Below are 14,257 nucleotides of genomic sequence, written 5' to 3'. Positions count from 1 at the left end.
CCACCTTCTATATACATCAATACCAACATAAAGGGCAAAAATGAGTTGGCTTTGTGTGTGTGGGGGTATGGAAAACAGTCAGAGTCCCATCTGTACTGTTGGGGTGGGAGTCGGAGCATTAGGAGTCCTGCGGATAGATGGAGCTGTCGGTGTAGGTGAGGGCCTGCTTTCCGGATCTCTTATTACCCCTGCCTCTCCAGTTAAGTCAGCTTTAAGAAACTGCTGCCTGCTGAGGTTGGAGTCGGGCATGAGCCTAAGGACAGAAAGGCCACTGCAGGGGTTTGGAAGTCACCCTCATAATTTCAGTCCCCATGAGACTAAAGTTTGAGCCATATCCACAGGATGCTGTTAGTTAGTGAACACATCAGGATTGCTTCCTGGAGGATGATTAATGCAGCATCCTGTCTTCCTCTGCGCTCTAAAGGGGGGAACCCACCTTTTACAGGACACTCCAATGGGGGAACCCACCTTTTACAGGACACTCCAATGGGGGAACCCACCTTTCTCAGTACACTCACATTGGGAGGTCCCCCCTTTCTCAGGGCACTCTGATGGTGGGATCCCAACTTTCTCGGTGTGCTCTGGCTTTTCAAAGGAGCCCTGAGCTGCTATTAGGAGGAGGAGGAGGAGGAGGAGGAGGAGGAGGAGGAGGAGGAGGAGGAGGAGGAGGAGGAGGGAGCAGGTTGTGAAGCTGCCAGCTTTTACTTGGGTTTTTGTTGACACCTCTTGAGTCTTTAGCTCCCCGCTCTGGGGATTTTCTCAGGGGAGCCTTCCCCCTCCCTCACCCCCATTGCAAGCTGGGTACTTCCTGTGTGTGTGTGGGCATAGGAATTTGTGAATAATCTGTGTTGCTATTGTTTTAATGCCCCACACATCCATAGACGCAGGTAACTTCAGTGAGTCTGTTGGGGGAAAGGAATGCTTTGTCCCCATGAAACTGCTGAGGGAACAAGGGGGTTCGTGTCACCTAGGAAAGTGACTAGTGTCGTGAGGGCCCTGGACAGAGCCTCCTTGGTTCCTTGTAGCCCCAGAATCCAGTAGGCAGGCCTTCTACTCCCCACTCCCAAGTGGGCTTCAGATAGTTTTGTGGATGTATTTGAGAGTGCTGTGTTGGGTTCAGGCCCTAGATTTTGATTCAGTGACTTGGAGCAGTGTTCTGGGCTTTGCTCGAGATAGCCCGCTTTACTGGGATATAGCTTGCTTTCATGAGTCCCTGATGGAACCTGGGGTGTGCGCAGCTGAGACTAAGATCTCTGAACACACATGCCCCAGGCGTTCTGATTCAGGCCCACAGGGCTGGATTTCAGAAAGATTGTAGTTTCTGAACTCAGTGTTTCTGATTAAATCTGCAACACACGACAAAGGGGAAAAATCCAACAGACAAAACCCCCAAATCCCAAACAGACAGTGTCATTGACCGTCTGATTTACTGGGTAATTTTCTCAGTAAACTCTTTTTCCTTAGTAACTTCAGTATTCTGGAGTGCAGTCTCCTCCCGTCAGAGGGCGCCTGGCCTGGCCTGCAGCTCTGCTGGCCCGAGGCTGGGAGGAGCCTGGGGGCCTTCACCTGTAGCCTCTTCTGCTTCCTCCACAGCGACTGTCCTGCTTGCAGGCACCGTGACTCTCCTCCAGGGTGGCTTCACCTGCACCCCAGGGCTCTGTCTAGAGTACTTGCTGGTCATCTCTGGTGGCCATCTTCCTCTGGTGACTAAGCTGTCAGCATTGAAGGACAGCCCCCAGTCAGGCTTCAGCTGCAGGCTCCAAGCACTCCATGTCCTCCCTGGAGGCCCCAGCTGCAGCAAAGAGCACCATCCTGTCGGGCAGAGCAGTTCAGGAGCTGAGGTTTCCTTGCTCAATCTAAGCCTGGTCCTGTTCCTACCCTACGACTCTCCTCTGTGCCCCCTGTTCTACCCCATGGCTCTCCTCTGATGCCCCTGTTCCTACCCCACAGCTCTCCTCTGATGCCCCTGTTCCTACCCCACAGCTCTCCTCTGATGCCCCTGTTCTACCCCACAGCTCTCCTCTGATGCCCCTGTTCCTACCCCATGGCTCTCCTCTGATACCCCTGTTCCTACCCCACAGCTCTCCTCTGATGCCCCTGTTCTACCCCACGGCTCTCCTCTGATGCCCCTGTTCTACCCCACAGCTCTCCTCTGATGCCCCTGTTCTACCCCACGGCTCTCCTCTGATGCCCCTGTTCCTACCCCACGGCTCTCCTCTGATGCCCCTGTTCCTACCCCACAGCTCTCCTCTGATGCCCCTGTTCCTACCCCACGGCTCTCCTCTGATACCCCTGTTCCTACCCCACAGCTCTCCTCTGATGCCCCTGTTCCTACCCCACAGCTCTCCTCTGATGCCCCTGTTCTACCCCACAGCTCTCCTCTGATGCCCCTGTTCCTACCCCATGGCTCTCCTCTGATACCCCTGTTCCTACCCCACGCTCTCCTCTGATGCCCCTGTTCCTACCCACAGCTCTCCTCTGATGCCCCTGTTCTACCCCACAGCTCTCCTCTGATGCCCCTGTTCTACCCCACAGCTCTCCTCTGTGCCCCTGTTCTACCCCACAGCTCTCCTCTGATGCCCCTGTTCCTACCCCACAGCTCTCCTCTGATGCCCCTGTTCCCCACTCTCTCCCCTCTACCACGGCTCTCCTCTGATGCCCCTGTTCTACCCCACAGCTCTCCTCTGTGCCCCTGTTCTACCCACAGCTCTCCTCTGATGCCCCTGTTCTACCCCACAGCTCTCCTCTGATGCCCCTGTTCTACCCCACGGCTCTCCTCTGTGCCCCTGTTCCTACCCACGGCTCTCCTCTGTGCCCCTGTTCCTACCCCACGGCTCTCCTCTGTGCCCCCTGTTCCTACCCCACGGCTCTCCTCTGTGCCCCCTGTTCCTACCCCACGGCTCTCCTCTGATGCCCCTGTTCCTACCCCACGGCTCTCCTCTGATGCCTGTTCCTGGATGCCCCTGTTCCTACCCCACAGCTCTCCTCTGATGCCCCTGTTCTACCCCACAGCTCTCCTCTGATGCCCCTGTTCTACCCCACAGCTCTCCTCTGATACCCCTGTTCTACCCCACAGCTCTCCTCTGATACCCCTGTTCTACCCCACAGCTCTCCTCTGATGCCCCTGTTCTACCCCACAGCTCTCCTCTGATGCCCCTGTTCTACCCCACAGCTCTCCTCTGATACCCCTGTTCCTACCCCACAGCTCTCCTCTGATGCCCTCTCATGCTTTTCTCTGTAGGGTTTTGTTGGCTGTGGCTCTGGACTACACATGCTCGTATGCTTTTTCCCTTCTGTTACCCCTTGCCTTGGATGACCTCACCGCTTCCTCTTAGGTCATGAGTGGCCCTGCTGCAGCTTCCGTTTCTTTTCAGCCCTTTACTTCTTGAGCCTTACTTCTTTATTGTGGTGTCCCCCTGTGGACTGAGATGACACACTGGGAAGATGCCACTGGGGTTTTTTGTTATTTGAGACAAAGTCTCGTGTAGCCCAGGCTGGTCTCAAACTCATCATGAGGCTGGGGAGACCTAGAACTCCTTGCCTCCAACTTCTGAGTAGCCAGTTTATGCAGTGCTGGGGATTGGACCAAGGGCAGTGTGTGTGCTGGATAAGCTCACTACCAACCGAGGTACATGCTCAGCACCTCTCCCCCTTTTTTTCAGGATTTGAGACAAGCCTGTGCTGATCTTGAACTAAGTACTGGGTTCACAGGCATTCACCAACATGCCTTGCTTTCTCTTTAATTTGAGGCAGGATCTCTCCCTCTCCCTCTTGGTCTCCTTCCACTGCCAGCTCCCCATTCCTTCAGTTTTCCGATCTGCCGCAGGAGCACCCCCCGCCTTGCTCCTGTCCCTTCTTGCTGATGGTCCTGTGGTTCCTGCCTCGGACTCAGGACGTGGCTGACCCTCATCCAGCCCCAGCACCCGCCAGCTTGTGTAGCTTTGGTGCTCTGACTTCATGGTTTGGGGGCTCCCACTCTGCTCCCCTGTCTTTGCTCTTCAGACTCATGCTTTCCAAACAGGCCGTTTTCCTCTAGAGACGAAAAGTTTCTTCTACTCCATGTCTTTGGAGGTCCTGCATTACTCTGGAGCTGAAGGGTCCTTGGTGCCCCTTGATGCAATTTTCTCTCCCTCTGCCATGGCTAGACCTTGCAAGTCCTGTTGTCCCCTCCTAGTGTGTGTCTGCCTTTCTTGGGAAGGAAGGCATTTTCATCGTCTGTGACCCGCTGAGTGTTGTGCCAGGTGGGCATCTAGTTGTATCTCCAGATGCTTGGAGAGATACGTGCCTGTTAGGGTAGCTCAGATGGGCAGGGCATGGAGACAGGATTCCAGGCTGATGCTCTGGTCTCCTGCCTCTGTTCCAGCCTCTGCCTCTGCCCCTGTATGCACCCTGTATGCTAATCTCAGCATTCACGCCTTTCTGTTCCAGAACCTTCAGTGGCTCTCTGTTTCCTTATGGAAGCATGACATTTTCATGTTGAAGAACTAAGAATCTGACTCTCAAAAAAGAAAGTTGTCCCCAGGGATGAGGCTGGTAAATGGTTCCAGCTTGGGGATTTCTGGTTTCATGTCCCATTCCAAGTTGGCTGGGCTGTGCTTCCTTCCTTCAGCCTGAGATTGTTCTGCCTGGCCCTCTGGTCCTCTGCCATGTTCCTGCCTCCCATCTCTCCTCACTTCCTTCCGCTTCCTAGTACACAGTGTCTAGACGTGCTACCCAGTTTCATCCCTGGCCCTTCTTGGTGCTGAAGTGTCCAGTATTCCCTTCATTTCTGTGTGGGCCCGTAACTTCTTCAGGAGAGCTGTCCCAGACCCAGCACAGAGGAATGAAGCGTTGTCTTTCACAAAGGTTTTTGAGTGTGTGGGTGTTTTCCCTGTATACATGTCTGTGTTCCACATGTATGTAGTACCTATGGAGGCCAGAACAGGATCTCCGGAACTAGAGTGATAGAATGCTGTGAGCTGCCAGGTGGGAGCTGGGAACCAAACCCAGGTCCCCTGGAGGAGCAGCTAGTGCTGCTGGGCCATCTCCAGTCTCTCATAAAGCTTTTGGAGTTACACACTAGGATGGTGTCTCTCCACCTCTGGCTCTGTTTGAACTTCTGCAGTTTGCCTCTCAGTTGCCGCTGACTCTTTTCTCAGCTCCTGGTTGGGTTGTGATCCCTGGGGGAATGGCGTCTTGCAGCCTATGTCCCAGTTTTGCTTTTTGCTGCCTGCTCTGCCTTGTCCTCAGCACTGAGTGACAGTGCAGGTCCCCAGGAGTGAGTGGACACTGCAGGACACAAACCTTGGAGGAGGTGTCCCATCCCCCCGTGCCCCCCCCCATGTTCCCCCCCAAGATTTCTCTGTGTAGCTTTGTGCCTTTCCTGGAACTTACTGTAGCCCAGACTAGCCTCGAACTCACAGAGATCCGCCTGGCTATTCCTCCCAAGTGCTGGGATTAAAGGTGTGCACCACCACCACCACCACCACCACTGCCCGGCTGGAGGAGGTATTTTAGGGCAGGGCTCTTAGATATATTCAGACTCATGCTCCCATTAGCCTGATGCCAAGAAGGAAGTGGGTCTTGGCAGAGGCTAGCTGCCATTCAGGTCCAGCTGGGGACAGAGGATCAACAATCCTAAATTCTAGCTCTTATTAGATGGACAGCTAGCTGCCCTCACTGGAGGAATGACCGGGTCTGGACAGTTTGGGCCCCTGGACATGCATGGGGATGGGCTGCAGAGCAATGGAGGAAAAGCGGAGGTAGGCATTATTATGCATTTGCCGACCCTGAAGGTTGCTAGCTGCTGGCAGTCAGCGCCCAACTATCTGGATGCAGGACCTGGGCTTGGCCTCTCTGGGGGCCTCCAGGGCTCACAGCCTGTCCTGATTTCCACAGCATGTGCAAGAGCTCCTGATGGGTGGTCCAGCAAACACATAGGGTTGTGTTGATGAAGTGCCCTGACCTGGAACTCTGGAGTTTACTCTGGCAAGGTTGTTCTTGGTGGCACCCCAATTGTCGTAGCTAAGATGAACCAGGGGGAACAGAGGGCCCCGCCTTTTATAGATACCCTGCCATCTGTACTTATGAGTAAGTGTCATGAGGTTTGGCTCATAGGTGATGGTCATAGTTGCTGCCACGTTTAAGTAAAGCCGCGGGTCCTCCCCTCCGCAGCCCCCCATTGCCCCAGCCAGTGCCCCCAGCCTCATTCTGGCTGCTCTTGAAGTGACAGATCCCTCTCAATGCTTGAACTCTTGAACATCATCCCTATGACCTATCTGAACATCAAGGGCTAGTGTCTTCCCAACACCACTGAGTTGCCTTTGTGGCCAGCTCAAGGTCAGGGAATGCCAGCTCCCAGAAGGCAAATAGCTTTAATTACTTGATTGGAGCTCATTAAAAACAAAACAAACAGAACAACAAAAAACAAAACAAAACTTGAACGAGCATTGCACTGTTCAAGTTCTGCACACCTTGTTTTCTTTCTGTTCAAGTCCCCACCAACTAAAGACTTTTGTTATGAGCCAGGTGCCAAAGCTAAACACTGTGCTTTGAGCTGAGTGCCAAAAACTCGTCTTAAGCCCTTGACTTCTATACCCGTCTTTGAAATTTCAGGTACACAACGTGGAAGTAGCGCAGGCTCTGGTGCTGCGCCAGATCGGCCCTGCCTCCTTGCAGAGATCTTCCCAGGCAGCTGTTTTGGCATCTCGTAGAGGAAGGAAACCTTTCTCTCTTTAGCTGCCTTTCACTTTCTTTGTCCGCTTGTGATTTTCTATCAAAACACTAGTTTGGGGCCTCAGTGGTGGATCACTGACAGAGTGTGTGCCAGAGGCCCTGGGCTCCATCCTCAGCATCACAGAACCCACAGGCTAGGCCTGCTGAGAGATAAGGAAGAGAACTTCTGAAAATGAAACCCGCCGGGCGGTGTTGTTGTTGTTGTTGTTGTTGTTGGTGGTGGTGGTGGTGGTGGTGGTGCTGCACGCCTTTATCCCAGCACTCTGGAGGCAGAGGCAGGTGGATCTCTGTGAGTTCGAGGCCATCCTGGTCTACAGAGCGAGATCTAGGACAGGCACCAAAACAACACAGAGAAACCGTGTCTCAACCAACCCCCCCCCCCCAAAAAAAAAAAAAAAAAGAAAAGAAAAAAAGAAAATGAAACCTCCTCTCTGACTGTGCCTCAGCCTGGTCTGTTCCCCTCTGGACTGTCCTCACTACTTCCCCACTTCTGGCTGGGCCAGTTTCACTGTGGCTGCCTGGTTTATCTCTTAATGGTGTCCTCAACTCTTTGCCCCATAGAGCTGTCTGGCACTTTCTTCTGGAGTCCATCCTTGTCCCTGCCCTGTCCTGCCAGGTCTGACTCTGCATCTTGTCCAGGTTTCCCAGGGAAGTGAGGGCAGCAGGCTTCTGGAAACAGCTGTCATGGAGACGCTGACTTGGGTTTGGCATGAGAGGCCCCCCACGCTGAACTAATAGTTGCCCTTCCTGCCATCCAGTGGCCCCAAGCTGCTTCTGCCTCTTCCAGTGTCCACATCCTAAGACTGCCATGGGGCTTGCTCTTGATGGAACTGAGGTGGAAGGGAGCAGACCCTAAACTCCCGCAGAACACGACTCTGGTGCCGCTCACACATCCTCTTCCAGCTCTCCCAGCGGTCCCCCATGTCTCCAAAGGCTTTTCTTCTCACACATGTTGTAAAAGTCCAGGGGCACAGCAGCAAAGGAAACAGATGAGCTCAATCAAACACAGCAGGCAAGGATTTCTGACTCGCGTCCCCGTCCCTCCTTGGTGTGTGCGCTGCTGCCATTGCGTAGGTACCCGGGTGCACGTAAGCATGTGGCTCCAGCCCACTCTGTGTGACCCACTGTGACCATCCTTCCATCCAGACTGACTCTGTAGAGTCACAGAGTTCTTCTGTGTGACAGGACAACAGAGTTCCCTCCCTCCCTCCCTCCCTCCCTCCCTCCCTCCCTCCTCCCTCCCTCCCTCCCTCCCTCCCTCCCTCTCTCAGGTTGTGCTGTGGTCCAGGCTGGCCTCACCCCTGTGATCCTCCCTCTTGAGCATTGGACGATATGCACCTTGCACCCGGGTGGCCCGTGGTGACTTAGGAGGTCTCCTCTTGTTGGCCTAGGCCACTGTGAGTGCCTCTGTGGGGACGGGTGTTCTTGTTCCCATGGGCCTGACTCACATTCCACAGGCTGAACCCTTAAAGCAGAACACAGGCCAGACCGGCTTACTTCTTTCCTCTTTTTCTTTTTCTCCCCTCCCCCTTTCCTTGCTCCTCCTCTTTCCTTCCTCTCCCTCCCCTCCCCCTCTCCTCCTTTCACCTCTTTTCCATTTTCTCCTTTTCTTTTTCTTTTTCAAGACAGGGTTTCTCTGTGTAGCTTTGCGCCTTTCTTGGAACTCACTTGGTAGCCCAGGCTGGCCTCGAACTCACAGAGATCCACCTGGCTCTGCTTCCTGAGTGCTGGGATTAAAGGCGTTGCGCCGCCACTGTCCGGCCTCCTTTTCTTTTTTAAGGGAGTGCTTTTTATATTTATGTTTATTTTTTACATTTGTTGATTTATGTGTGTGTGTGTGTGTGTGAGCGTGAGCGCGCGCGCATGCATAGATGGCTCATGCCACACTGTGTGTGTGGAGGTCAGAGGACAACTTTCAGAAGTTCTTTTTTTTTTCCATGGTGTGATCCTGGGGACTGAACTCAGGTTGTCAGATGTGTGCAGGTGCTCCTAGCCACTAAGCCGTCTCACCCCATCTTTGGATACATTTGATACACGGTTACTTTTCCTTGCACTCACCCCCCCCCCCCCCCCCCCCCCCCCCCCCCCCCCCCCCCCCCCCCCCCCCCCGTCTTTGGATACATTTGATACACAGTTACTTTTCCTTGCTCTCACCCCGTCTTTGGATACATTTGATACATATTTACTTTTCTTTGCTTCTAGACGCTGCAGCAACAAGAATGCAAACTTCTCTACAGCCGAAAAGAAGGACAGAGACAAGAAAATAAAAACAAAAACAGATACAAAAACATCCTGCCCTGTGAGTATCAGTGCCCTCCCTGCCTCAGTAGCAGTCTCTGCCTGGGGTCACACGCTGGCTAACAGATAACCAACCCTAATGGGGACGGATGTCCTCCCGATGCCAGTAAAGCTGCAGGAGGAGAGGCCCTCTGTGGTCACCTCTTGTTCATTAGTTCCTGCTCTACCTCCATGTAACAACCTCAAGGCTCGGGGGAACTCTGTGAGACTAAGGCACGTGCCTCAGGTCTGAGAGTTGTGTCTGTGAGGTAGGGGTAGGTGCCGCTCCTTTGCGCCTTCTGCTGGCTCAGCTTCTGCAGATAAGGGACCTTGTGAGTACCACCAAGCTGGGTCCCCTGTAGTATGCACCCACTGGCAGAGAGCAGAGGCCCTCAGTGAGGAGCCCGTCACCACACAGGTTGGAACTCCTCTCTCCATGGGGGTGACTCTACTGTTGCACGTCTTGATGTGACCTGATCTGTAACTTAATGTGGACACAGAGCAGGGTGTTTTGTTTTGTTTTGGAGTGCTGGGGATTTAACCCCGGGCCTTCCACACTGCCAATGTGCTACATCTCCAGCCCTCTTTGTATATTTATTCCTCTGTGTGCGCGCGTGTGTGTACCTTTGTGTTCATGTGCATACATGTGGAGTCCAACCCCAGCCCTCTTTGTACATTCATTCGTGTGTGTGTGTGTGTGTGTGTGTGTGTGTGTGTGTGTACACCTCTGTGTTCGGGTATACTTGCATTGGGTATATGTGCATGTGTGTGTGTGTGTGTGTGTGTGTGTGTGTGTGTGTGGAGTTAGAGGATGACCTTGGGTGTTGGTCCTTGGGTGCCATCTTCTTTCCTTTTGAGACAGTCTCTCATTGACCGGGAGCTCCACTATTAGGCTAGGGTTGCTGGTCAGAGGGCCCAGGGATTTGCCTATCTGTACTTTGCTAGGCTGGGCTTAGAGGCATATGCTATTAATGCCCAGCTTTTTGTTGTTGTTATTTTGTTGTTGTTGTTTATTTTATTGGTGTTTTTTTTTTTTTTTTCTAAAACAGGGTCTCTCTGTGTAGCCCTGGCTGTCCTGGAACTCACTCTGTAGAGCAGGTTGGCCTGGAACTCCACGATCCTGGAACTCCACGATCCGCCTGCCTCTGCCTCCCAAGTGCTGACAACGCCCAGCTTTTAAAAGTGGTTTCCGAGGATCAAACTCGGGGCTTCATGCTTGAATGGCAAGAACATAGAGACTGAACTTAAACACCCAGACCTCTTTTTTCCTTTTATTTTGAGAGAGGGTCTCACTGTTTTGCCCAGGCTGGTCTTGAACTTACTCAGTAGCTCAGGCAGATCTTGAATTTGCTATGCTCCTACCTCTACCTCTTAAATATCTGGGACCACGGACGTGCACCCGAAGGGCCGGCTAAAGCAGCAGATGTTCTTTTCTCCCCCCATCTTGTTTTATGTGCATGTGTGTTTTGCCTGCATGTCTGTGTGCATGAAAGGAAGCGTTCTTATTTTCCTCATCTCACGAACTCATTTAGCAAGGTCGTCGTCGTCGTCAGTGGGAGAAGCAGCCACTCAGGCCCCATGCAGTGTTCTTGGCATCTTTTGATGATGCAAGATCTGCAGGGTGGTCTGTGCAGGCTTTCATGGGGGAAAGGGAACATTTAGAATGTCAGTATAAATACACCCTTTATCTAAAAGAAGAGAAAAGAAAGCCGAATCTGATGCACAAATTGATGGTGTGTCTACCTGGTTCACGTAGAGACAGCTTTCTGTAGATGTGTGCCTCTGGGTGTGGAGGGTTTCTGCTGGACTACTGGAGCAGAATTGGAAAGCATTGCCTTCACAGTTCAGCTGGTCAAAGCTGCCTCATAAGTTTTTTTTTTCTTTTTCCTTTCTTTCTTTTTTTTTTTTTGTGTGTGGTGTGTGTGTGTGTGTGTGTGTGTGTGTGTGTGTGTGTGTGTGTGTGATTTCTCTGTGTAGCTTTGCGCCTTTCCTGGATCTCGCTCTGTAGATCAGGCTGGCCTCCAACTCACAGAGATCCGCCTGCCTCTGCCTCCCGAGTGCTGGGATTAAAGTCGTGCGCCGCCGCCGCCACCACCACCCAGCTCATGAGTTCTTATAAGCTGTGTGTGTGTGTGTGTGTGTATGTGTATGTGTATGTGTATGTGTATGTGTATGTGTATGTGTATGTGTGTGTTTCACACGGCTATCTAACTGGAGGTGAGGATGGGGGGGCATTGCTCTCATGGGAAAAGCAAACAGGAGTTTACGGAGAGCTGTGTGGCGCTGTAGCAGGGTCCTGGTGGCCTTGAGGAGCCTTGTTCTTTTTGTTTCTAAGTTTTCTCCTCTCAGCTCTGCTGCTTCTCACTGTAAAGGGCAGCTATAGGAAAAGCTGAAGGAAGCAGTTGCTTACAATTTCTCAAATGCCCTGCCTGCTGCTGTATTAATTAATGACCCAATCAGATGTTTCCACTGAGCCTTTTTTAAAAAATGTTGGTAATTGAACCTAGGGCCTTGCTACACCAGCCCTTTCTTAAACTTTTTGTTTTGAGTCAGTTTCTCTAAGTTGCCCAGGCAGGCTTTGAACTTGCGATTCTCCTGTTTCATCCTTCTGAGTAGCTGAGATTCCAGGCCTGCAGCATCCTATGAGCCCTGTTGCTAATTCCTATCATAAAATACGTTTTTTACAGAGCACTCAGATTTTTATACCAGTAGTGTATTTTTGTACAGATGAGGACAACTGATACTATAGGAATCCGGTCTTACAGATACTGTATTGCACTCTGCCTCTTTACCTTTTACTATGGAGCACTTGAAATTGATTAACGAACAGAAGCTGAGCGTACCTCTTGACTGGCTTCAGCAGCAGCCAGCTTGGGTGCAGCCTTGTTCTGTCTCTGCTCTGATCCACTTCTCTTTCCCTACATGACCTTGAAGATCTTAGACATCATTGTTGGTACTTTAATCTTATTTAAAAACCAGCTGGGGATATATAGCTCAGTGGCACAGTGTTTGCCTGGCATGCTCCAGGCCCTGGGTTCAATCCCCACCTTTACTACCAAACCCTAACAGGAAGAAAACAAACAGGCACCGAAACCTTTTAGACTCCTAAGAAGTTCCAGCAATGAAGTAGAAGGTTCTCAGCACCCGATGTCTGCCTCTCTGTGGTGAATCCTGTACCCTACCTGCGCCCACAGCATCATAGAGACAGGGAGTTCTGAGAAAGTGCCGTGGCATGCCTTGTCACATTCCAGTTGGTCTTGTGAAGGACTTCCGTTAGACTGGCTGGCTGGAGGCTGCCCGGCTGGTACTGGAGCTCTGGGCTGACTGGCTGTCATCTTTTTCTCCTCAGTTGATCACACCAGGGTCGTCCTGCACGATGGGGATCCCAACGAGCCTGTTTCTGATTACATCAACGCGAACATCATCATGGTAAGCTTGATCCGCACTGTGATTTCTGTCATATGTCACGTGTGTCTTTGTGCCCGTGACACCGTCTTTCAAATGTTTGAGGCTTTTCTTCCTAATTTCTAGCCTGAATTTGAAACCAAGTGCAACAATTCGAAGCCCAAAAAGAGTTACATTGCCACTCAGGGCTGCCTGCAGAACACGGTGAATGATTTCTGGAGGATGGTGTTCCAGGAGAACTCTCGGGTCATTGTCATGACCACAAAGGAGGTGGAGAGAGGGAAGGTATGCACTGTCATCTTTTCTGACACCACCCCCTGCCCACCCCCCCACACTCACTCAGCCCTTTGCTTTGTGTGTGCCCAGCCAGTGTGCGCCCATTGTCCCCAGCGCCTGATAAAATGTTCTTGACGTATTTGGATGTGTGGTTCTTCTGCGCTGGGCTCCACCTGAGCTGCACCTTCCCACAGTAGCTCCCTTTTGCTTCTTGGTGGTGCTTGATTGGATGGGTGGTGTCTTCCACTGTTAGCACACATTTGGCCTGTAGCCTGTGTTTTGTGCTATGGATGAACCGATCCTCTGGCTGCTGTAGTGTGGTTTTGCTCAGCTGAACAGTCTTGTTCTTTTCCTTCATTTCTTCGCAGACTGTGGCCTATGTTTGTCTGGATTAGATGTCAAGAGTTGTTGGGCCTCTGTGTATATGTATTACTTTGCATCAGCCACCTAGCCACCCTCTAGAACTGTCATACCCCACCCCACTCCCCAGCCTCATAGCCTTGAGCTGAGCTCCCCATGTTCTTAGGATGCTGTGCATTCCTAGAACTCAGTGTGCCACACCTCCAGGAAAGCAGCAGGCATCTCCTTGAAAGAATGTGCTATCTTTGCATCATCTCAAAGTGAAATCAATTTATAGGTTTTTAATATGGAAGTGTCTTGGTTTTTATTTGTGTTGTGGCTAGAGTTTTTGTTTGGATATCCTTTATTGGTTTATATAAAGATTGCGTACAATTTTACAATCTCGTGTAGAAGCTCACCCAAGACAGATGGGCTCTTGGGAGTTGAGCCTGGCAGCTGAGGAGCACGTGACTGTGCAGGGTTCTGGGTGGCGCGCTTCCAAGTGCTTTCAGCAGTGATGTCAGGTGTCCTGAGTTCCTGGGCAGTTACAGCTTCTCCCAGTCCTGGCTCCTGCTCTGTGGAGGTGTGAGAGGTCACCTTAGGCCTGTAGCCAAGGAGTCAGGTCAGCCTATTAGACATGCGCTTGGAAACTCCAGAGCAGACAGATCGGGCAGAGTTGGGCCCGGTGCTCCGCTCTAGTCCTCACATCCTTGACCCAGTCTTCCATTTCCCTGGGAGTGTGCACAGCCTGTGTTCCCACTGCACAGACAGAGAGCCAGACCGCGACACCTCCCCTGCACAGCTCCTCTGCAGTACTCGGAAAACTGGGTAGAGGGCAGCAGCTTGCAGGTGTTGAGAGTCAGCTAAAATGTTCATCTTCAAGTCATGATGATTTTGTGTTCTCTGTAGTGACTAGTACAGTCCTCTGAATTGATTGTCCAGAAACCAGCACCATTCCATCAGGGATGATAGAATCCTATCAGACCTGTCAAACACAGATGCACAGTTGGATTCAGAATAAGAGACCACACCATTCCATCAGCCTCTCCTGCCTCGGGGTCTTCTCTGCATTAATCACTGAGTTCTGTAGCTGGCTGTGCTCTTGTTTCTCATCACCTGCAGCTGCCCGGTGTTCTTAGTCCTCGGTGCAGATTTCTCTTGCCCATGTTGTTGTTGTTGTTGTTGTTGTTGGTTTTAGAAAGTGAGTGTCGTGGGCAACTGGTGCCAGGAAGAGAGAAACGGAAGA

At 51.9% G+C, this 14,257-nt stretch overlaps 1 protein-coding gene across 1 annotated transcript in view; it reads left to right on the top strand.

Moving 5' to 3' along the window:
- Positions 1–14,257, top strand: part of Ptpn11 (protein tyrosine phosphatase non-receptor type 11) — a 54,070-nt gene that overhangs the window by 16,897 nt on the left and 22,916 nt on the right. Inside the window, 3 exon segments of the mRNA XM_028855669.2 lie at positions 8,917–9,013; positions 12,341–12,420; positions 12,523–12,681. Of these exon segments, the coding sequence (XP_028711502.2) occupies positions 8,917–9,013; positions 12,341–12,420; positions 12,523–12,681 (336 nt within the window).

The sequence above is a fragment of the Peromyscus leucopus genome, chromosome 23 (genome assembly GCF_004664715.2).
Source record: "Peromyscus leucopus breed LL Stock chromosome 23, UCI_PerLeu_2.1, whole genome shotgun sequence".
In the NCBI taxonomy this organism is placed as follows: domain Eukaryota; kingdom Metazoa; phylum Chordata; class Mammalia; order Rodentia; family Cricetidae; genus Peromyscus; species Peromyscus leucopus.
The sequence above is the reverse complement of the archived record's forward strand: the minus strand, read 5'-3'. Positions and strand labels throughout refer to the sequence as shown.